The following is a 22650-nucleotide window of genomic DNA, read 5'->3' as shown; positions in this document are numbered from 1 at the left end:
ATTGTAAATTACACAAGAAGGTTTACATATGAGAAAAGAATGGAGTCACACTGAAGGCTGCATTTGGGGGCTAAACACATTTATTGGCAATAATCAGGCCACAGGAAATAAGCTGCCATCCTGGAGAAGTCGGATCTTGACTTCTCTTCCTTCTCCCACATTGCCTGCTGGAGTGAAGTTCATAGCAGATGTTCAATGTGCATTTTTCTTTAGTTTGATCAAGGCTGTTATCTTCCTCCTCATCATAAGACACCAGAATTTAGAAAACCACTTTTTTAAGAGCCAGCAACCCTGGCATGCCTTCTTTCCTCCCCAGCCTTCTCCTACCCACTTGACATAGGTTTTCTTAGGTTACCCTTCTTGTCCCCTCTCTGGTTGTTAGAGTGATGGGGTTCTGGGGGTTGTGTGGGAGTAGACTCACTTAAAAAAATTTTTTTTTGGAGTATAGTTGTTTTACAGTGTTATGTTAGTTTTGGGTGTACAGAGTGGAGTGGACTCACTTTAAACACAGTTTTGAGGTCTGCCTCTCTGCCTTGCTTAAACACCATCTTCTCTCTTTCTCTCTGTGTGTCTTTAAGAAGAAATGTTGGGTTGGAAGCCTATGTAAATCCAGCCTTACCAAGCCATCTGATGACCCCTTATCCCTTTCAGATCATAGTTCTATGGAATTGTGACAAGCCCCTTCCAGCCAAACACCGCTGGCCTGCCACTTCTGTGCCTGTCATTGTCATTGAAGGAGAAAGCAAGGTAGGACCCTAGGGGACTTCCTGTGGAATCAGCATGGAACCTTCTTTTCTGCAATGGGGCACCTGGGTGTTGGCCTTTGCCATCTTCCTCCTGCCCTTGGGAGGTGCTGGCCCTGGACTACTTTTCCAAAACTATACCTGTGTCTGACTGTCCTTCACTTTGACAGGGCTTTTTTTTTTTTTGAAGTATAGATGATTTACAACTGTGTTACTTTCTGCTGTATGGCAAAGTGAGTCAGTTATACATATAGGCACTCTTTTTTAGATTCTTTTCCCACGGAGGTCATTATAGAGTGTTGAATAGTATTCCCTGTGCTATACACAGGTCCTTATTACTTATCTATTTTTTTAATTTATTTTTAATTGGAGGATAATTGCTTTACAGTGTTGTATTGGTTTCTGCCATGTAACATGAATCAGCTGTAAGTATACATATATCCGGAGAGGGCAATGGCACCCCACTGCAGTACTTTTGCCTGGAGAATCCCATGGACGGAGGAGCCTGGTGGGCTGCAGTCCATGGGGTCACTAGAGTTGGACGTGACTGAGCGACTTCCCTTTCACTTTTCACTTTCCTGCACTGGAGAAGGAAATGGCAACCCACTCCAGTGTTCTTGCCTGGAGAATCCCAGGGACGGGGGAGCCTGGTGGGCTGCCGTCTATGGGGTCGCACGGAGTCGGACACGACTGAAGTGACTTAGCAGCAGCAGCAGCGTACATATATCCCCTCCCTCTTGAGCCTCCCTCCCATCCCTCTAGGTCATCACAGAGCACCAAGTTTATTAAAGTATGGTTGATTTGGGCTTCTCTGGTGGCTCAGTTGGTAAAGAATTTGCCTGCAATGCAGGAGACCTCAGTTCGATCACTGAGTTGGGAAGATCCCCTGGAGGAGGGCATGGCAACCCACTCCAGTATTCTTGCCTGGGAAATCCCATGGACAGAGGAGCCTGGCGGGCTGCAGTCCATGAGGTCACAGAGAGTCAGACGACTGAGTGACTAAGCACAGCACACGTAGTCGATTTACACTGTTGTATAATTTCTCTTGTACAGCAAAATGACTCAGTTAAACACACACACACACACATATTCTTTTTCATATTCTTTTCCATTATGGTTTATCACAGGAGATTGAGTATAGTTCCCAGTGCTGTGCAGTAGGACCTTGTCGCTTATCCAACCTGTTTATCCTGTTTATAATAGCTTGCATCTGCTCATCCCAAAGCCTTCCACCTTTCCCTCCTCCACTGCCCCCCGACCTCTGGGCATCTACAAGTCTGTTCTCTGTATCTTTGTCTGTTTCTGTTTGGTAGATAAGTTCATTTGCATTGTATTTTAGATTCCACAAATAAGTGATATCATATGGTATTTGTCTTCTCTTTCTAACTTACTTTGCTTAGTATGATATTCTGTAGGTTCATCAGTGTTGCTGCAAATAGCATTCTTTCATTCATTTTAATGGCTGAGTAATATTCCATTGTATATATGCACCACATCTTCTTTATCTTCTCATCTGTTGATAGACATTTAGGTTGCGTCCATGTCTTGGCTGTTCTGAATAGTGCTACTATGAACATAGGTGTGCATATATCTTTTGAATTATAGTTTTGCCTGGGTATATGCCTAGAAGTGAGCTTGCTGGACCATATGGCAACCCCCTTTTTAGTTTTTTGAGGAACCACCATACTGTTTTCCATTGTGACAGCCATAGGCTTTCGAGTCAGGGAGTTCTGGATCTTAATACTAACTCTTTAGGAGATATGTGACCCTGTCTGTACTTTCCTTCTCTGAGTCTCAGTTTCCTTATCCACAAAATGGAAATAATACATACCACATGGATAGCAATTAGGAGTAAATGAATTCAGGACCTGGCAAAAGTAATCTTTCTGGAAATGATGAGGATGAAGAAGAGTTGGTGGTGGTGATGCATGAGCTGATTAATGCATTGCTTAGCTGATTAATCTGAATTAGTTGTATCAATGAAAGCAGTGGTTCTTCCTCACACCTATCTTAAAAAAGACATTTCCACTTTATGTTTGCTTTGATTTCTCAATCAGAGACTCTCAGGAGGGCTGGCTGCCTGGCTGGCCCCCTGCTTCCATTCTCCAGCTCATTTTGCCTACAACAGAATGATCTTCACAATCATCTCATAGCCCTTAAGGGACTCCTTTTGCTAATGTTTTCAATTAACATCAGAGACTGTGTACAAGCTGGCCTTTCCTGGCCCTCCCAGTCTGCTCTCTCATTGCTTTTCCTTTACAGACTTGATCATTCACAGTTTACTGCGCTGTGTCCCTTCCCACCTCTAACGGTGGTCTTTCCCATTGCTGTAGGTCTTGACCATCCTCTCTCAACTCTTCATCTGTGTTATCGAAATGTCCATATATTCTTTAAGCCCACGCTGCCTCCTCTTTGAAATGTCTTCTGTTTGTGGCAGCCAGGGATGAGTTCTCTTTTCTCAAGCTCTGCTTTATAATAGCTCTTATCCATTGTGAAGAAATTTGTTGTTATTGTTTGGTCACCAAGTCATGTCCAACTCTTTGCTACCCCATGGACTGCAGCACACCAGGCTTCTGTATCCTTCACCATCTCCCAGAGTTTGCCCAAGTTCATGTCCATTGAATCAGTGCTGCCATCCTACCATTTCATCCTCTGTCGCCCACTTCTCCTTCTGAAGAGATTCAGTTCAGTTCAGTTGCTCAGTCGTGTCCAACTCTTTGCGACCCCATGAACTGCAGCACGCCAGGCCTCCCTGTCCATCACCTACTGCCGGAGTCTACCCAAACCCATGTCCTTTGAGTCAATGATGCCATCTAACCATCTCTGCTCTGTCATCCCATTCTCCTCCTGCCCTCAATCTTTCCCAGCATCAGGGTCTTTTCAAATGAGTCAGCTCTTTGCATCAGGTGGCGATTGTCTCTATTCAATGAAATTTAATAGAAGTTAGTCTCTATTAAATGACACTGATGTCATCTAAGAGACTTTCCCTGTTGGTTCCCAAAGACTTAGGTTGTGAGAGATTGTCTCATGCTAAGTAAACTATCCTTGGGCCAGAATAAGAATTATCAGTGTATTAAGTTGCACCATTTGAAATCATCATTTGAGCTGCCACAGTGACCATTTCATGTAGTTCAGCAGGATGCAGGGAGAACTGTAATGGTCATGTGGACAAGATGGTCCACGCATTGTCTATTCAGTCCCAGTGTAGGCTGCCTACTTACTGTATGCTGGACACTGTGCAACATGCGGGAACACAGTGAGAAAGGTGACAGACACAGTCACACCCTTCCAAGGGCTGGGGTCAAGCAATGTGGTTATCAGAGAGCTACTTGATAAGCATTAAATGAGGAAGTGAAAGTGAGTGAAGTCGCTCAGTCGTGTCCTACTCTTTGCGACCCTATGGACTGTAGTCTACTAGGCTCCTCTGTCCATGGGATTTTCCAGGCAGTAGTACTGGAGTGCATTGCCATTTCCTTCTCCAGGGGATCTTCCCGACCCAGGGATTGAACCCGGGTATGCCACATTGTATACAGTCGCTTTACCATCTGAGCCACCAGGGAAGTCCTAAATGAGGAAAGGGAGGGATTAATCACATGCCTCTTGGCATCAGTTTTGCTTACCCTTCTGAATCCCTCTCACCCATTGGTGTGGTTTCACAAACGGTCTGGCACACAAAAGTTTCCTGCCTGCAACCCCAGTTCCAATGCCTGAGGCCCTGCACAGTGCTCACGTGGATGCTTTTCACTTTGAACTTGGGAATTTTTCATGGTTTGTTTTTATGTTTCCATAGGTAACTAGAACTCCTTCTGGTAGATAGGTCTTTCTTTGACTATGTCAGGATATTCAAACAAGATCCATTCTGTGTGACGGACTGTGAGCCATTCTGACTCCTATGGTTAATTAGTATGCATTTTTATGCTCAGACTTGTTGATTGATTTTATATTTTCACTCCCAGCTAGTAGCCCCAGTTTCTTTATTTCTAGTTCAATTCAGTTCAGTCGCTCAGTTGTGTCCGACTCTTTGCAACCCCATGAACCGCAGCACACCAGGTCTCCCTGTCCATCACCAACTCCAAGTTTGCCCAAACTCATGTCCATTGAGTTGGTAATGCCATCCAACCATCTCATCCTCTGTTGTCCCCTTCTCCTCCTGCCCTCAATCTTTCTGAGCATCAGGGTCTTTTCAAATGAGTCAGCTCTTCTCATCAGGTGACCAAAGTATTGGAGTTTCAGCTTCAACATCAGTCCTTCCAGTGAACACCCAGGACTAATCTCCTTTAGAATGGACTAGTTGGATCTCCTTGCAGTCCAAGGGACTCTCAAGAGTCTTCTCCAACACCACAGTTCAAAGCATCAATTCTTCAGCGCTCAGCTTTCTTCATAGTCCAACTCTCACATCCATACATGACTACTAGAAAAACCATAGCCTTAACTAGATGGACCTTTTTTAACAAAGTAATGTCTCTGCTTTTGAATATGCTGTCTAGGTTGGTCATAACTTTCCTTCCAAGGAGTAAGCGTCTTTTAATTTCATGGCTGCAATCACCATTTGCAGTGATTTTGGAGCCCAAAAAAATAAAGTCAGCCACTGTTTCCACTGTTTCCCCATCTATTTCCCATGAAGTGATGGGACCAGATGCCATGATCTTAGTTTTCTGAATATTGACCTTTAAGCCAACTTTTTCCCTCTCCTCTTTCACTTTCATCAAGAGGCTCTTTAGTTCTTCTTCACTTTCTGCCATGAGGGTGGTGTCATCTGCATATCTGAGGTTATTGATATTTCTCCTGGCAGTCTTGATTCCAGCTTGTGCTTCCTCCAGCCCAGCGTTTCTCATGACGTACTCTGCATATAAGTTAAATAAGCAGGGTGACGATATACAACCTTGACGTACTCTTTTCCCGATTTGGAACCAGTCTGTTGTTTCATGTCCAGTTCTAACTGTTGCTTCCTGACCTGCATATAGGTTTCTCAAGAGGCAGGTCAGGTGGTCTGGTATTCCCATCTCTTTCAGAATTTTCCACAGTTTCTTGTGATCCACACAGTCAAAGGCTTTGGCATAGTCAATAAAGCAGAAATAGATGTTTTTCTGGAACTCTCTTGCTTTTTCCATGATCCAGCGGATGTTGGCAATTTGATATCTGGTTCCTCTGCCTTTTTTAAAACCAGCTTGAACGTCTGGAAGTTCACAGTTCACGTATTGCTTAAGCCTGGCTTGGAGAATTTTGAGCATTACTTTACTAGCGTGTGAGATGAGTGCAATTGTGCAGTAGTTTGAGCATTCTTTGGCATTGCCTTTCTTTGGGATTGGAATGAAAACTGACCTTTTCCAGTCCCTTGGCCACTGCTGAGTTTTCCAAATTTGCTGGCATATTGATTGCAGCACTTTCACAGCATCATCTTTTAGGATTTGAAGTGGCTCAACTGGAATTCCATCACTTCCACTCGTTTTGTTCGTAGTGATGCTTTCTAAGGCCCGCTTGACTTCACATTCCAGATTGTCTGGCTCTAGGTCAGTGATCACACCTTCGTGATTATCTGGGTCATGAAGATGTTTTTTGTACAGTTCTTCTGTGTATTCTTGCCACCTCTTCTTAATATCTTCTGCTTCTGTTAGGTCCATAACATTTCTTGTCTTTATTGAGCCCATCTTTGCATGAAATGTTCCCTTGGTATCTCTAATTTTCTTGGAGTGATCTCTATTATATTGTTTTCCTCTATTTGATGATGATAATAACAGTACCTTTCCTGTAAGGTTTATCAGATATGTCTTATAAAATACCTCCCATTCTCCCAGCCATATTTCTGTCTGGACTGCTGGCCGTTTGTTGAGTCCTAGTCTTGACAGAGGAGCCCGGTGGGCTACAGTCCATAGGGTCATAAAGAGTCAGACACGACTGAGCAACTAACATTTCATTTTGCAGCCTTGACTTTGGCCAGTGACTCCAGTAGGTCATGTGGTTCCTTTCCCCTCACTGTGACTGCCCTGAGACTGTGCATGCATGTGTGTGTATGTGCATGCTAAGTCACTTCAGTCATGTCCAACTCTGTGAGACCCTAGAGACTGTAGCATGCCAGGCTTCTCTGTTCATGGAATTCTCCAGGTGAGAATACTGGAGTGGGTAGCCATGCCCTTCTCCAGGGGATCTTTGCCACCCAGGGATTGAACCTGTGTGTCCTGCAGATCCTACATTGCAGGTAGATTCTTTACCACTGAGCTATTGGGAAGTCCCGCCCTGGGACTGTACCACCTAATAAAGCATTTGCCCTCAAGCCTTCCTTTAGATTCTGTATTCTAGGGCAACTGGGCTAAGACTTGGGCTCATTTTGAAGAAGAAATATGACACTGTATTACAGGTGCTCAGCCCTGTAATACACTCGGCATTTGATAAATATCAGCTCCTTTTCTAAGGGGATGTTGTAAATTGATGGTTTGCCTTATGGGCTCTGGGGTCAGAATTCCTTTTTTGTGACCTCAGGCACATTATTTAACTCTCTGTGCCTCAACCCTCCCCTTCAGTAAATGGAAGAAATCCTAACATCTAACTGGTTTGATAGATAGTATCAACCACATAGTTTGATACTGTACATATGAATGCACCTACAAAGTGGGTATATGTGGCAGGTGCTTGATAAATGTCAATAATTCTTGTGCTTTGTATAATTACTTACAAACGTTTCTTAGCTTCCCCACTGGACAGGGAACTTTTTAAAAATATTTATTTATTTGTTTAGCTGCTTCAGGTCTTAGTTGGGGCATGTGGGCTCTTTGGCTGCAGTGTACAGGCTTCTCTCTAGTTGTGGCATGTGGGGTAGGTAGTCGGGGCACACCGGCTTAGTTGCCCCACGGCATGTGGGATCTTGGTTTCCCAACCAGGGATCCAACCTGCGTCCCCTGCATTGGCAGGCAAATTCTTAACCACTGAACCACCTGGGAAGTCCTGACGGGGAACTTCTTGAGCCTTTGTCATTTCCTAGTCATTTTTGCTCATTTTAGAAGGGCTTGGGCTCTAATGGTAGCTAAATATTTCTTAAACAAGTTAACAAGGAAAACCCAGCTTACTCTGGATTGACTTTGTAAGTACATGCTCCTTTCATGCTAATTCATGGAGCTTTTGGAACTCCAGAAATTTGAGAAAGAGCCTCTAGTTTCTACACTAGAATTTGGAAGTGGCTGGCTTATGGGCGCTTAACTGTAGTTGATGAAGCAGTTTCAGAAAAAAGAAATGGATTCTTTGAAACCAGTGGTTGGGCCCATAACAGGGGAAGGAAGTCATACGTCCTCCTCATTCCCCATTTTAAATTTCCACATCTAGCCTTGAGTTGAAAATTGATGTGTTGGCTGCTTTGGCTGGGAAATTCTGTTTTGAATTTATAGGCCTTGTCTTTGCAGCTCTTCCCCTGTAGGCTTAACAAGGGAAAGGTCAGGGCATCGCTAAGCTGGCAACTAATGGCTTCTGAGTTAGTCAATGGACAAGGAAACAGTGTCAGGAGAATTGCTTCAGGCTGAGATTTCTGAGCCCTGTGCATAGGGGGTTGCTGATTGCTTTTGTATTTTATTTTGAAAGCCTGAGGGGAGGGGGGAAACGAACAAACACTTCACCCAGTTGACAGATGTGAGGGAGCAGAGCCTGGAGCCGTTTATGCTGTAGATGTGTCCCTTGAGCTCCTAGAGGTGGGTTCTGCTGGACATTTTCCATCTTTTAATGTCCTAAGCCCTCCAATAGCTTCACAGACTTATAAACTGACTCTGAGACGAGGCTTGTGGATGAGCTGGCTTCCGGATATAAATATAGCTTGGGCTTCTTTGGGAGGGGTGGGTGGGTGAAGGCATTCTCAGATTTGTGGAGAGCTCACCCTTGGCAGCCAGACTAAGTGCCCCCTTTTCCCTTTGCCTCCAGCACCTAACTGCCTCCTTCCCTGGCCTTCATGCCTTGAAAGTTGATGGCAAGCGTCTTCTTTCTCTGTCTCCAAATATGAACCGGGAGAGGATGACGTAACAGTTCATAAGCCTTTCAGAGGAGGGTGGTGAATGTGAGATCACCATGTGTGGTCCATGTTCACTGCTGAGGTCCTTTCAACCCCAAGACAGGTAGAGTGTAGCGACTGAGGTGTGCTACAGGACGTCCCCAACCCCCAGGATCTAATGCCAGGTGATCTGAGGTGGAGCTGATGTAATCATAACAGTAAATGGAATTGTGCTTGAATCATCCCGAAATCATCCCCACTACCACCACCACCAGCCACCCACTGGCATGTGGAAAAGCTATCTTCCATGAAAATGTCCCGGGTGCCAGAAATGTTGGGGACCGCTACCTAGGATTGCAACCGCTAGATGGAATGTTGAGAGCAAGTCACACCTTTCTGTACCTTAGTTTTCTTGTGTATACAATGGGATTGTTATAAAGATGAAATAAGAACTTGAAACATTCCTCGGCACATAGTAAATGTTTAAAAAATGTTGGTTTTTCTTATATCATCATGCTTATTAGTTATTCAGTGGAAACCTTAGCATAGAGGTATAAGCTGTAATTGTCATAGGGTAGTCTCTTTGGTCTCACTCTTCCAACTGATCCCCCAGATCCTCACCACACACACAGGCACACACATACACGTGTAGAAACACACATACACTCACCTTGCCATGCCTTATCCTGGAGCTCCCCAAATCTTATTCATATACTAGCTTTACAGTTTTCCTTAATACATGGACCACATGTTCTATTGTTTATTTAATATTTTTCTTTAAATCAGCTTAGTTTTCAATTTAATGAAATTGTCTTTAAGGAGCTCTACTACTACTCCTTATTGCTGTAGCTATTAATATATATGTGTACATATTTTTGCTTCTCTGAGCTAAAACGAAGACTAGAAAATTTTAAAAATTTGTCTCTGCACCTCCTAAAATGACCTGGCAGCCATCAAGTGGTGTGTGTCCCATGTTTGAAATCACTGCTCCCTCCATCTGCTCTTTCCTGACCTCAGAGCACTGGCTCTCCACTCTCTGCCTTTGCCTCTACTGAACCCTCATTTCTATTTACACTCAGTGGATTCCTGGCTATCAGGGTCACTTCTCCAAGGTCTTTGTTGCTTTTCGAAGCAGCTGGTTACTGCATCCTCTGATTTCCTGGGATTTCTCATAGTAGGCCAAGACTGATGATCCGCATCTTGGTCTTGGTCATCTTGGTCTCCCTGCAGACTGTGAACTCCTCCAAGACAGAGGGTGTATCTTACTTACCTCTGGCCTTCCTTTGACTGGCAAGGTGTCTGTACACAGTAGGTGCCCAGTAATGGTGGAACCAGTGAATCTGCACTGATGGGAAACGGAAGCCTTTTATGTTGAGGGGTGACATGGTGGTTGAGCATCCTTTGCGGAGGTGAGGATGCGGGGGAAATTCTCCCCCAAACAAGACTCTCCATTTACATCTCTTCTCCTGATTCCTTCCCTCCTGCCTGCCCCGCCCCCCCACCTCCACCTCCCAGGTGATGAGCAGCCGTTTCCTGCCCTACGACAATATCATCACAGATGCTGTGCTCAGCCTTGACGAGGACACCGTGCTTTCAACCACGGAGGTAAGCAGCCTCTCAGGAGGTGTGGCGGGCCCTACAGGTGGTCACCTCAAACCCCAGGGTGCCGACACCTCCTCTGCCCTTGCCTTGGCCAAGCCCAAAACATTTTTCAGAACTTCCTGCAGAGTGGGTTTGAATCAACCCCGATGAGGGCCTTTTCTCCTTGTTTCCTCTGCTTATTGGCTCCTCACTTTCCAGGCTGTGCCTCACCTCACCCTCCTGTCTGCCCTCCTGTTTTTGGATTTGTTTTTAAACAGTGCAGGTGTGGGCAGGTGTGCAGAGGAACCCAGAGGAGGCAGGCGGGTGCACCTGTTTGGTATTTTCTTGAAACCACACGATCCAGAGCCCCCATCTTTCGTGATCCTCCTACTGCCATGCGGGTGTGTGTGGCCTCTGTTGGAGAACACTATTTCTGGGTTCTACAGGCAGCTTTTCCATCTTGGTTGGAAATGCGCATTTTCTTTTACCCATGCGAGAGCAAACAGTTTCACTTGAAGGCTGAGATGGAGATCCCTGCCTTTTCAGATGTTCACATATTTGTGCCAAAAATAAGATTGCACAGAGCCACGTGTGAGGGGGAGAAAGAGAAGGTGAAAGATAGATATGATAGAAAACCAATTTTTACAACTCGAATGAGTATTGATCTCTGAAACCTCACTTAAAACCGAAGAGGGAACCAAAGACATTTACACAAAAATGTAGCAGGTCGGAAATATATCATTCAGGGTAGGTAGCTGCTAAAAAGCATGGAGACTTAGCTACTCACCCCCTTCCCCTTCTTTTATTCCTTTTTATTCATAGGAATAATTTTGTTCATATATTATCTTTTTTAATGTAAACACCAACAGTTAGCAGCAGACATTTTCCTGGGCGCCAGTCTGATTCTAACGGTCTGCTGCCCCCATACCCAAGACTCATGTTAACCTGGGCTGTTTGTTTCTGCTGCTCTTCAAATTCCATGGATGTTTCCCAGTTTCCATCCAATGGAGTTGAGCAGATATTCTGTTTAAGGGCAACCAAAATCACCCCCCTGGGACACATGACCTGGGTCAGATCCTTTCTATGCATGTCTGCTTTTGTCGATCCTTTCTATGCAGTGCAAGCCCTGTAAATACTCGGTGAATGAGTTGCGGAGATGCCTGCTTCGAGGATTAAAGTGTGAACACACAGCCAACTGTGTCACATGTGAGGCTGCAGGAGAAAGATGGGATGGGGTGGTGGGGGTGGAGAGCAGGGGGAAAAGATGCTTCATGTTCAAAGGGAATGACAGCGATGGAATGCAGGGCAGGGAACGGGACACTCCAGCTTGCATTTTTCTCCTGCTTCCTGCAAAGGAAGCTGGCACCCCCAGTGCACATTCATTCAACAAGTATTTATGGAGGGCTGGCTTTGTTCTGGTCCCTGTGCCAGGTACTTTGATTACACAGATCCTGCCTAGAGCCGGCAGAGTCCTGGCAGCAAACAGAATTCAAATCAAGTGATTCAAACGAAGGGATGGAGGATGACTATGGAATGGGGTTAAAGAACCCCATAGGAGCTGATGGAGAGGCAGCTGGGGAGTGGTGAGGGCAGGAAATAGCTCCCACTTCTATGCCTGAAGGAGTGAAGGAAGGGAAAGTGTTTCCAGAGTCCCTGAGAATGACTTCCCTGGTGGCACAGTGGTAAAGAATCCACCTGCCAATGCAGGAGATACGGGTTCAATCCCTGGGTCAGGAAGATCTCCTGGAGTAAGAAGTGGCTACCCACTCCAGTATTCTTGCCTGGAAGATCCCATGCACAGGGGAGCCTGGAGGACTGGAGTTCACAGGATTGCAAAAGAGTTGACCATGACTTAGCAACTAAACAAAAACAACAGCGGTCCCTGGAAGGAGGAATGGAGAAGAAGAGGCTGTTGTCCTGTAAGAACTATGATCATGGAGGGATGTGGCACCTGTCAGGACTCTGGTGCCAAAGCCAGGGCTTGTAGGGAGAGCAGGGGAGAAATACTGCCCTGCCTCTGTCCCACCTAATTTTCTCGCCAACGACTACCATTGACCTAACCCAAGCAGCCAGTAAGGAAGCCCGTGCTGTGCAGTCCATAGAGTCCCATTGTCTCAGGCGTAGGGCATGCAAGAAGGATGGAGAGTGGATCTTGGTGAGCGGACAGAGGAACGGCCGCACACTGTCATGGCGGAACGGATGGTCAAGACCACAGCACACACCTAAACGTTACCCCAGGACCAGAAGTATCGATTCACCTCTTGTCCTCCCCTGGGCACGAGGCCATAGATCTCACACTAGGATTTGTTTCCCCCTGTCCCACGGTGAAATAACTTCCAGCTGCTGTGATGGATCCACGTGCTAGTGGATATCTTTTCAAAGAACAGCAGTTCCAGCCTCTCAGCGCACGCCAGGAAGAACATGTGTTGTATGTGGAGCAATGAGAAGTTAGCTTGGCTTGAATATGAGATGTAAATTTAAGAGGCTGGCCGTCTAGTTTACTTTGTGACTGATCAATAGCACAGTTGTATTGCCCAACATGGTGGAGGACAGAGATTTCTCTTTTCTCTTTTAGGTGAATAGATGTTGGTTCATTTTATTTCCTTTCTAAGGATCCTTAGCTTGTTTAAATGCCTCTCTGTGGTATTAAGGATAGATTTTTAAATAGCGTCCTATAAAGGGTATTAGACAGAGTTGGTTTTCTAGTTATTTACATTTATCTGGATTGCTGCACACTCTCAAAAGAAAACAGATGTTGGTTTTTAAGAGAAGAGGCCATAAGCTGACCTTTGCCTCCTTTGATGTGCTAATGAGCAGCCTGAAAAGAGAACTATCACAAGCATCATAGTTTTATCGGAATTTACTTCTGAGTTGCTTTGAAATGACTTGAAACGGCTTTGAGATAGGAAGGAATTCATGTGATGAAAACACCCCATCGGGATCTATAGTAGTTGCCAAGTGTCTGCGTCTCCCTTTCAAAGGATAATGGAAAACCCCAAAGAGTGCTGACAGTTGGGCTGTTTCTTTGCCAATGGACTGCATAAGGCACTGTCCCACCAGTTGGCACCATTAGTCGTGAATGCCAGTGACAACGCTCAGGTTTTCACGACCTGCTTTCTATTTTCTGACAAATACTGTCCACTCAGCTGCTGTATTTTAACTTTGAGGTGCCCCTCGCCCCACCATACTTTCTTAATGTATATCCCAACCCCTTGTTTCCCCCTCCATGGCTTCCCCAGTGATTCAATGGTCAAAAATCTGCCTGCAGTGCAGAAGACGCAGAGACACAGGTTTAATCCCTGGGTCGGGAAGATTCCCTGGAGGAGGGCATGGCAACCCAGTCCAGTGTTCTTGCCTGGAGAACCCACGGACAGAGAAGCCTGGCAGGCTACCAACCATAGATAGGGTTGCAGAGAGTCAGACATGACTGAAGCTACTGAGCGTGCACGCAGAAGCTATATTGTTAAGGTGTTCGTATCTTGAGTCAGGGCACCAGACTAAATTCTTCATAAAGTTTTAAATTCATGGCTGTTTACAAAAACTGTGTCTTCTAACTAAGCCCCAAGAATTCAGAGGGAAAAAGGACCCTTGCAGATCACTCAGACTGGTGTTTCCTAAACCTAGGATTTCACTGACCTATTTACCTAGAATGGTGCTTAAAAACAAACAAACAAAAAGAAGTATAGGCAGTTTAAAGAAAAATATTAGCTAAGTCATTAAATGTATATTATGGTGGGAATGTGGCAAAAGAAGCAACAAGGTAATGAATATGGTGAAAGCTTGGGAAATACTCATCTTTAGGCTTATTCGCTTTGTCTTGAAATTGGGGTATAATTCACAAAGCATAAAATCAACCATCTTCAAGTGGCATTTAGTACCTTCCCAGTGTTATAACTTATTACCTCTACCTCATCCTGAAACGTTTTCATTATCCAAAAGGGATACCCCGTGGCCATTAATCCATCACTCCCTCTCTGCTGGAGCCACCGGTCTGTTTTCTTTCTCTGTGGATTTGCTCTCCCTGGACGCTTGATGTGAATGGAATCACACAATATGGGGCCTTTTGTATGTGGCTTCTTGCACTCAACATAATGTTTGCAAGGTCCATCCACGTGGTAGCACGCATCAGTATTGCATTCCTTTTTAGTGCTGAGTCATATTCCACCAAATGGATATACCATATTTGGCATATTTATTCATGAGTTGATGGCATTTGGGTTGTTCCCACTTTAGGGCTGTTGTGAACAGTTATTTGCTCTGCCTTCTTTTTTTTTTTTTTGGCTGCACCATGTGGCTTGTGATATCTTAGTTCCCTGACCAGAGATTGAACCCTCACCCTCAGCAATGAAAGCACAAGAGTCTTAACCACTGGACTTCCAGGGAATTCCCAACTTCTCTGCTTTTAAACCCCTGGGAGGTCAGGAATTGGACTTGCCAGCATCACTCAGCCACCATTACAATGCCAAGGCTTGAAACGTATGTGGAATATATGAAATTTCCATTTGCTTTACTTATAGGGAAAAGGTTGTTGATGGACATGTAACCTGTATAAGAGAAATTGTTTTGCACACTGTAGCAACAGAGCTAAAAGTGAGGCTATGATAACAGTGTACACTGAATCTGAAACCAGATGGCTTGAGTTCACGTCTTGACTCTGCCACTTACTAAAATACTTGAACCTCCATATCCTTAGCTTCCCCCCACTCTGTAAACTGGAGACTATAAAATTACCTACTTCTCAGGGTTATCATGAGGATTAAATGAGTTAAAATATGTAAGTACTTGTCATATTATAAGGATTACACAATTATGAGCATTTCTATTACTTTTTAAAAAAAACTTTCTGTGTATTGTTTTATTATTCATCAAATAATCATGGAAAGTCAGAAGTGAGCGCACACATTTGAAAACCGACTGTTCGTGTGCTAACTACAAGTGTTTGTAGCAGGTTCAGAAGTACCTGCTTTGGGTAATCTTGAACACTAGGAAGTCATTTCACTGCATTTCCTTTAAAATAATCCCATGGCTTTATTTGGCCTTGTCCCCACTCACTCCTAGTGATTTTTCACTGTGGGTACATTTCTGAATCTCCCTTGCATTGAGCATCTTCACACCTGAGAGGCCTGAATTTCTGCTCATGATGATACCTGCTCTTATTCCTGGTAGAACTTGTATGCTTTTTAAACATCTTTTCTCTGGCTTTTAAGTGGATGCCTTGATTTTAGTCACTATGGCTTTGCTGTGTGCTGGTAATGTTACATGCTATATATTCATACGCCGGATGTATATAGAAAATCTGCTCCTGTTTATAAAACAGATGCGTTTGTTCCTCCCACACATGAATGGTCACGTGTCCTTTGTGGAGCAGCGGGGGTGGGAGAAGCAACTGATTTTTTTTTTAAGCTTGAACAGACTGGATTTCTATAAGACATATCGCCAGTGTTTTGTTTTGGTTTTTTTTTCCTTCTTTCATTTCCATACTAATCTGAAGTTTCTTTAACAGAAAACATTAAAAATGTACATAATTATGGGGCAAAATGTCAAGCAGTCAGTTTAATTTGCTGATGAATACATGGAATTAATGTTTCCCAACAGTCCCAGGATTTCGCATTACGAATTAGCAGGGGGAAGGTAATGTTTTGTTGACATTTGTTAACACTGTTGATTGCTTGTTTGGCTTGTGTTCTGCCTGCAGGTGGATTTTGCCTTCACCGTGTGGCAGAGCTTCCCCGAGAGGATTGTGGGGTACCCCGCACGCAGCCATTTCTGGGACAACTCTAAGGAGCGGTGGGGCTACACGTCCAAGTGGACGAACGACTACTCCATGGTGTTGACGGGAGCTGCTATTTACCACAAGTGAGGAGCCTGGACATCATTTTACACTGTTCCTTATATGACTTTCTGGCTGCTGCAAAAATTGGAACTTGGGCCAAGTCTTGTTAACAACCTTAGCGAAAATTAGTCTGCATCCCTGTTTGAGTTTTGTTGATGTGGTTAACATGTGTCTTTGAAACCAGTAAAACCTCTTGGCTTATTGCATCGTTAGAAGTGATGGCAGATCTGCATCTTCAGCAAGTCTGAGATGTGGAGACATCCTCGGGGTGTGTTGAGGGACTGAATGTGTAGAAGAACCAACAAAGTATATACTTCATGGAGCACCGCCCAGCATTGTTCTGGGGCTTCCCTGATGGCTCAGACTGTAAAGAATCCACCTGCAATGTAGGAGATCCCAGGTTTGATCCCTGGGTCAGGAAGATCCCCTGGAAAAGGTCATGGCAACTCACTCCAGTATTCTTGCCTAGAGAATCCCTTGGATTCTGGCAGTGGAGCCTGGCAGGCTATAGTCCATAGAGTCACAAAGAGTCGGACATGACTGAGCAACTAAGCAAGCATTGTAGAGAAAAAAGACACAGGTCTTGAATCTAGCAAGGGGAGACACAGTATATATAATAATTCTATAATATGATAGGACATAAGTTATATAGCAAAAAGTCAACCAGAGCAGCATAAAGGATACTGCTGCCACTAGGTCGCTTCAGTCGTGTCCGACTCTGTGTGATCCCATAGACAGCAGCCCACCAGACTCCCCCGTCCCTGGTATTCTCCAGGCAAGAACACTGGAATGGGTTGTCATTTCCTTCTCCAATGCATGAAAGTGAAAAGTGAAAGTGAAGTTGCTCAGTCATGTCTGACTCTTAGCGACCCTATGGACTGCAGCCTACCAGGCTCCTCTGTCCATGGGATTTTCCAGGCAAGAGTACTGGAGTGGGTGCCATTGCCTTCTCCAGCATAAAGGATGAGGAGTACCAAAGGTGGAAAACGGAGTGGTTGGGGGGTGTAGGGTGATCCTCCCTAAGCGGGTGAGATTTGAGAGGAGGAAAGGAAGTTAGGCAGAAGAAAACCTGTCAGAAGAGTGCTCTGGTGTAGGGAGCAGCTGGAATAGATGCCCTGAGGCAGGATGCTGGAGGAATGTCCAGAAGATCAGTGTGACCCAAGTGGAGTGAGGGGCAAGCAAGTGAGAGACATAATGGGAGCCCAGATGCCAGGCCCTATTGTCCATAATGAGGACTTGACTCCCTTCTGGGTAACATGGGAGCCGATGGAGGGGTGTGAGGAGGGCAGTCTGTCTTATGCTTTAGGCATCCACTGTGAAGGCTGTGATGAGGGCAGACTACAGAGGGACCAGGGGAAGTGCAGGGAAGCCTATTAGGGGGTGACTGACCTGATCTAGATAAGAGATGATGGAGCCTGGATTCGGAAGTGAGGAGCAGAGGTAGGGAGTAGTGATCAGATTGTGCATGTATTTTGAAGATGCTCCAGCATCATGTACTGACAGACCAGATATAGAGTTTGATGACTCAGGCTTTTTGACCTGAAGAACTAATAGGATAGAATAAGCCATCAGTAGAGCTGGGGAAGAGTGTAGATGGAACAGGTATTAGGGAAAATAGAGGAGTTCAGTCTTGGGCATGTGAGGACATCGAAGAGAATGTTTGAAAAAGGTCAGGGATGGAAATAAACATTTTGGAGCTGTTTGCCTGGATCTGGTCTTTAAAGCCAGGGGACTCAGGTAAGATGGCCAAATTCATGAGTGTAGAAGGCTAATGTTCCTGACTGAGTCATTCTTGAAATCCAGACTCCTTTGTAAGGTGAACATACCAATCTGACCCTAGTCTTTTTTAGTAAAAAAAAAAAAAAAATAGAGAACCCTGTCATCTCAGGAATGGAGTTGGAAATGCACAAGGTATAAGCATTTGGGGTGGCTGAAGCTTGATTTCAAGATTCCACCTCTTTCTTCCTGCTGCCACCACTCGGTGAATCTGATTCAGTCAAGTAATTTTTTTCTAGAAATCTGTGCTGTATATGCATGTGTGCGTGCTAAATCCCTTCAGGTGTGTTCGACTCTTTGCTACCCTATGGACTGTAGCCCACCAGGCTCCTTTGTCCATGGGACTCTCTCCAGGCAAGAATACTGGAGTGGGTTGCCATTTTCTTCTCCAGGGAATTTTCCCAACCCAGGGATCTAACCTGTGTCTCATCTCCTGCACTGGCACGTGGGTTCTTTACCACTAGCACCATTTCTTTTGAGCAATATGTGCTATATATACCTCTCCAAAAAAATAGTAGGGTGAGAAATAATTCAAATTAATTGTGTTTTCTCCATAATGATTGACCACCAGATTAATAGCTCTAAGAAGTGATGCAATACATGGCTTAGAGGCCCCCAAAATGGAATGATTATATTGTTGGAACCAGAGTTATGGGATAGTATTGAATATAGCTCTGATTAAACCAATAATTAAAATTGTAAAGCAGCTTGTAATGATATGTGTAAGTAACTTATTTTACGTCTAAGTTTCTAACCAACCAGCCTGATTTTAAAGTTAGGCTGAGCAGACAATATCTGCATCTGTGGATGTCTCTGTATGTTGTTTCCTTGTCTGTAAAATAGGGATAATAATAGTACCTACATCATAGGTTCCTTATAAGGATTAAGTGAGGAATTTCTTAGAAGGCACTTTAGAACATTATCTGGTGTACAGTAAATACCATATAAATGATAATTGTCATCATCATCATCATCCATGATGTGTTTAGGGATTCAAAGAATGGGGATGTGTTTTCTTTCAAAGAAGACCACCTGTTATTATACAGTGATGGCCCCTGCTAATACCTGTCTTTGGTTTTTACAGATATTATCACTACCTTTACACCCATTACCTGCCAGCCAGCCTGAAGAACATGGTGGACCAATTGGCCAACTGTGAGGACATACTCATGAATTTCCTGGTGTCTGCTGTGACAAAATTGCCTCCAATCAAAGTGACCCAAAAGAAGCAGTATAAGGAGACGATGATGGGACAGGTAAGAGAAGGAGACCTCTCCTCCTTTGCTTTGCTCACTGGTAGCTCAGTCTGTAGTAACGAGGACACGCTTTTCTTGTAGGAAGCATAACAGGAAATACCAGGAAATAAACCACATCCAAAAGCCCCAAGGGAGCATATGGTCGGCACATAATTGGGAAGATGAAAGTCAAGGGTATCTTTATGTCAAGAATATAAAAGCTCTCTAAATTGGTGCAGCCACTATGGAAAAAAGTATGGAGTTTCCTTAAGAAAACTAGAAATAGAATTACCATATGATCCAGAAATCCCATTCCTGGGCACATACCCAGAGAAAACTCTAATGTGAAAATACATATGTACCCCAGTGTTCGTAGCAGCACTGCTTACAATCGCCAAGATGTGGAAGCAGCCTACATGTCCATCCACAGACGAATGGATAAAGAAGATTCTTTATACGGTGGAATATTATTCAGTCATGGGAACAACTGAAATAATGCCGTTTGCAGCAACATAGATGGGCCTAGAGATTATCATACTAAGTGAAATAAGTCAGACAGAGAAGGGCAGATATCATATGATATCTCTCATAAGTGGAAGCTGGAAAAAAAAGATACAAATGAACTTATTTACAAAACAGAAACAAACTTCTGGTTACCGAAGGGATAGTGGTGGGAGAGGAAAGATAAATCAGGAGTTTGAGATTAACATATACACTACTCTGTAGTGGACTCTTTTTTTTTTTTTTTTCTTTCATTTGTAAGAGAATAAGAATGAGCTTAGGATCTCAACAGTGTTTCCATTCTCAAATGTGAGCGCTTGCTGGGATGTAGGGGGTCTGGCCTTTTGAAGATGAGCAGGTCATTCAGAAATAATCTACAAGCTCATCCCAAATAATAGGAGCAAAATGGAGCTCCCTAGGGCTTCCCTGGTGGCTCAGACAGTAAAGTATCTGTCTACGATGCAGGAGACCCAGGCTCAGATCCCCTGGAAGGAAATGGCAACCCATGCCAGTGTTCTTGCCTGGAGAACTCCATGGACGGAGCCTAGTGGGCTGCAGTTGGTAAGCTGCAGTTGCATCGAGTTGGACATAACTGAGCAACTATCACTTGGAACTGTCAACTCTGATATGGACTCAAGTGGTCAGCTTAATCTGATACTGTCTCTGACTTACCAAGCAGAGTTCCTCTAGTACCAATGGTAAAGAATGAAGTCTGGGGACTTCCCTGCCAATCCAGTGGTTATGACTTCACCCTCCAATGTAAGGGGTATGGGTTCCATCTCTGGTCAGGGAACTAAGATCCCACATGCCCTAGGGCCAAAAACCGAAACATAAAATGGAAACAATATTGTAACAAATTCAATAAAGACTTTTAAAATGGTCCACATCAAAAAAAAAAAGAGAGAGAGAATGAAGCCTGAGTTCTGCCCCTTTCTAGCCTTGAACAAACAATTTTAACTTCCTTGAAACTGCTTCCTCATCTGTACAGTGGAAATGTTATTACACGGGTAGGTCTCTTGATCAGGTTGTTGAGAGACTCAAATGAGCTCATGAAAACACTTTACAAATAGTATTTTGTTTGTTTCTTTGCTGCTCCAAGGTAACTTGAGATCTGTGTTTACCTTCGGTGGTTACTTTCAAGCGTGTTGACACTTGTGGTTTTACAGTGACTCTGAGTGATTCTCACAGCAAAATGTACCTTCCTACGAAAGTGTTCTCTAACAATGTATGAGGATACAAACATGCTATACACACATACATATATATGCATCATTAAATAATCGCCTATTGACGTTAGTGAATTCCTGGATTTTTCCCAACATAATTGGGCAGCCCACCTTTTCCTTGTTTCATACAAAGATGAAGACATTATGCTTTGTTGGTCCATTTAAATTTCAGCGCTGGGGTCATTTATGGCTTTCTTTTAAATCAATGTCAGTCATTTAAATGATCTAAACCAGTCTCAAGGTCAACATGGAGAATGAAGAGGTGGCAACCATCTTTCTACTTACCCAGAATCAACCAAGTTCACAGGAGGGCTTTAAAAAACTATCTTGGAAAGCATACACACATTATGAGTCATTGTATTTACCCCCAAGTGCAAAAAGAAGTTTTCTGTTGAGCGACCACAACAGCTGAAGCTCAGTTGGTAGGTCCTTCATGGCCCAGAGACTGTGTCAGTGCCTGTGGATCTTTGTTTGGAACATTGGGGAACGTGGCAGGTCTGGGGAAGGCATCTGGCAAGGCTGAAAATCCAGACCTGTGCTTGCATCTTCACCAGCCACATGGATGGGGCGGCCATGGTGGCCAGGCCAGACCCAGAGCCCTAACGCATGCCCACTGAGCCCGACTTCATTTCCCGCCGTGTGTCCCTCTTGCCTGGTGCCCAACTCATCATCTTCCTTGTTTCTCTCCCTTTCCGCAGACCTCTCGGGCTTCCCGCTGGGCTGACCCTGACCACTTTGCCCAGCGACAAAGCTGCATGAATACGTTTGCCAGCTGGTTTGGCTACATGCCGCTGATCCACTCTCAGATGAGGCTGGACCCCGTCCTCTTTAAAGACCAGGTCTCTATTCTGCGGAAGAAATACCGAGACATCGAGCGGCTTTGAGGAACCCGGCCGAGTCGGGGAGGGGCCGCGAGAAGGGCTGGAGGACAGGGTCAGCTGTCTCTCTGCCGTGTGCAGGTCCGCTCAGCAGCGGAGCCAGATTGTGCCAAGCATCCAAATAAACTAAGATGAACAGAATGACAGGAAAAAAAAAAAAAAAATGGCCAATGGAAACTCTACTCCTGACTCGGGGGACTGCACAGGACTGTTCCAGATTCACCTCACTGGCTTCTATGTCCCAAGACTAGGTTGTGTACAGTTTAATTATGGAACATTAAATAATTATTTTTGAAATGATTGCTATGCAGGTTTAAACTTTTTTAATGATCAAAACTATTAAAAACCAGAGTTCTTTCTTTAATCAAAATTGTGTTGGTTGTGAATATTTCAAAGCTGCTGCTCCTCACCCTACAAACAGCATTGCTGTGGGTCACCCAGAGTGCCCAAAAGTTACAAAAAGCTCAGACTCCATGGAAAACACCCTGAGTCAGTCTCTCCTGTGTCAAGAAACAGCCAAGCATACCTGAGACAGGTTCCCTCTTCAACTTTGCCAGTGCAGATTGCTTTCCATTTTGAATTTGCAGATCCACTTGAACTTTTCTCTCTAAAATATCGCAGCATGGGAGAAGGTATTATGACCTCCAAGTAGACAGTTCTAACTTAAAACTTTATATTTGGGGAGTACGGTCATCTTTTTCACTGGGAGAGGTGGGGGAATTAGTACCAAGAAAACATTAGTGTAATTAAGAAATGTGCAATTTGCATAAGAAACCATGCAAACAGTTCACCAGCATATTAATGAGGTGGAAATACTGACCCATAATAATTATCCAGTGCTTTTCAGGGAGATGGGCGAGATTACACATTCAGCCACTGACACAAGTCTACTTAACGTTGGGAAAGGCTTT

The 22650-nt window shown here is 44.3% G+C and overlaps 1 protein-coding gene across 11 annotated transcripts in view; it reads left to right on the top strand.

Annotated features, from left to right (window-relative positions):
* Window positions 1-22109, top strand: part of EXT1 (exostosin glycosyltransferase 1) — a 314140-nt gene extending 292031 nt beyond the window's left edge. For all 11 annotated transcript variants that reach the window (XM_086336345.1, XM_086336354.1, XM_086336350.1 and 8 more), the window contains 5 exons: window positions 652-747; window positions 10225-10314; window positions 15986-16146; window positions 18984-19155; window positions 21560-22109. In XM_086336345.1, the coding sequence (XP_086192471.1) occupies window positions 652-747; window positions 10225-10314; window positions 15986-16146; window positions 18984-19155; window positions 21560-21745 (705 nt within the window). In that variant the 3' untranslated portion in view covers window positions 21746-22109. The remainder of the gene's footprint in view (window positions 1-651; window positions 748-10224; window positions 10315-15985; window positions 16147-18983; window positions 19156-21559) is intronic.
* Window positions 22110-22650: the final 541 nt, after the last annotated feature.

The sequence above is a fragment of the Bos grunniens genome, chromosome 14 (assembly GCF_055505025.1).
Source record: "Bos grunniens cultivar Pamir isolate PY7600 chromosome 14, Bosgru_T2T1.0, whole genome shotgun sequence".
Taxonomy (NCBI): domain Eukaryota; kingdom Metazoa; phylum Chordata; class Mammalia; order Artiodactyla; family Bovidae; genus Bos; species Bos grunniens.
This window is presented reverse-complemented; position numbering and strand designations above follow the sequence as displayed.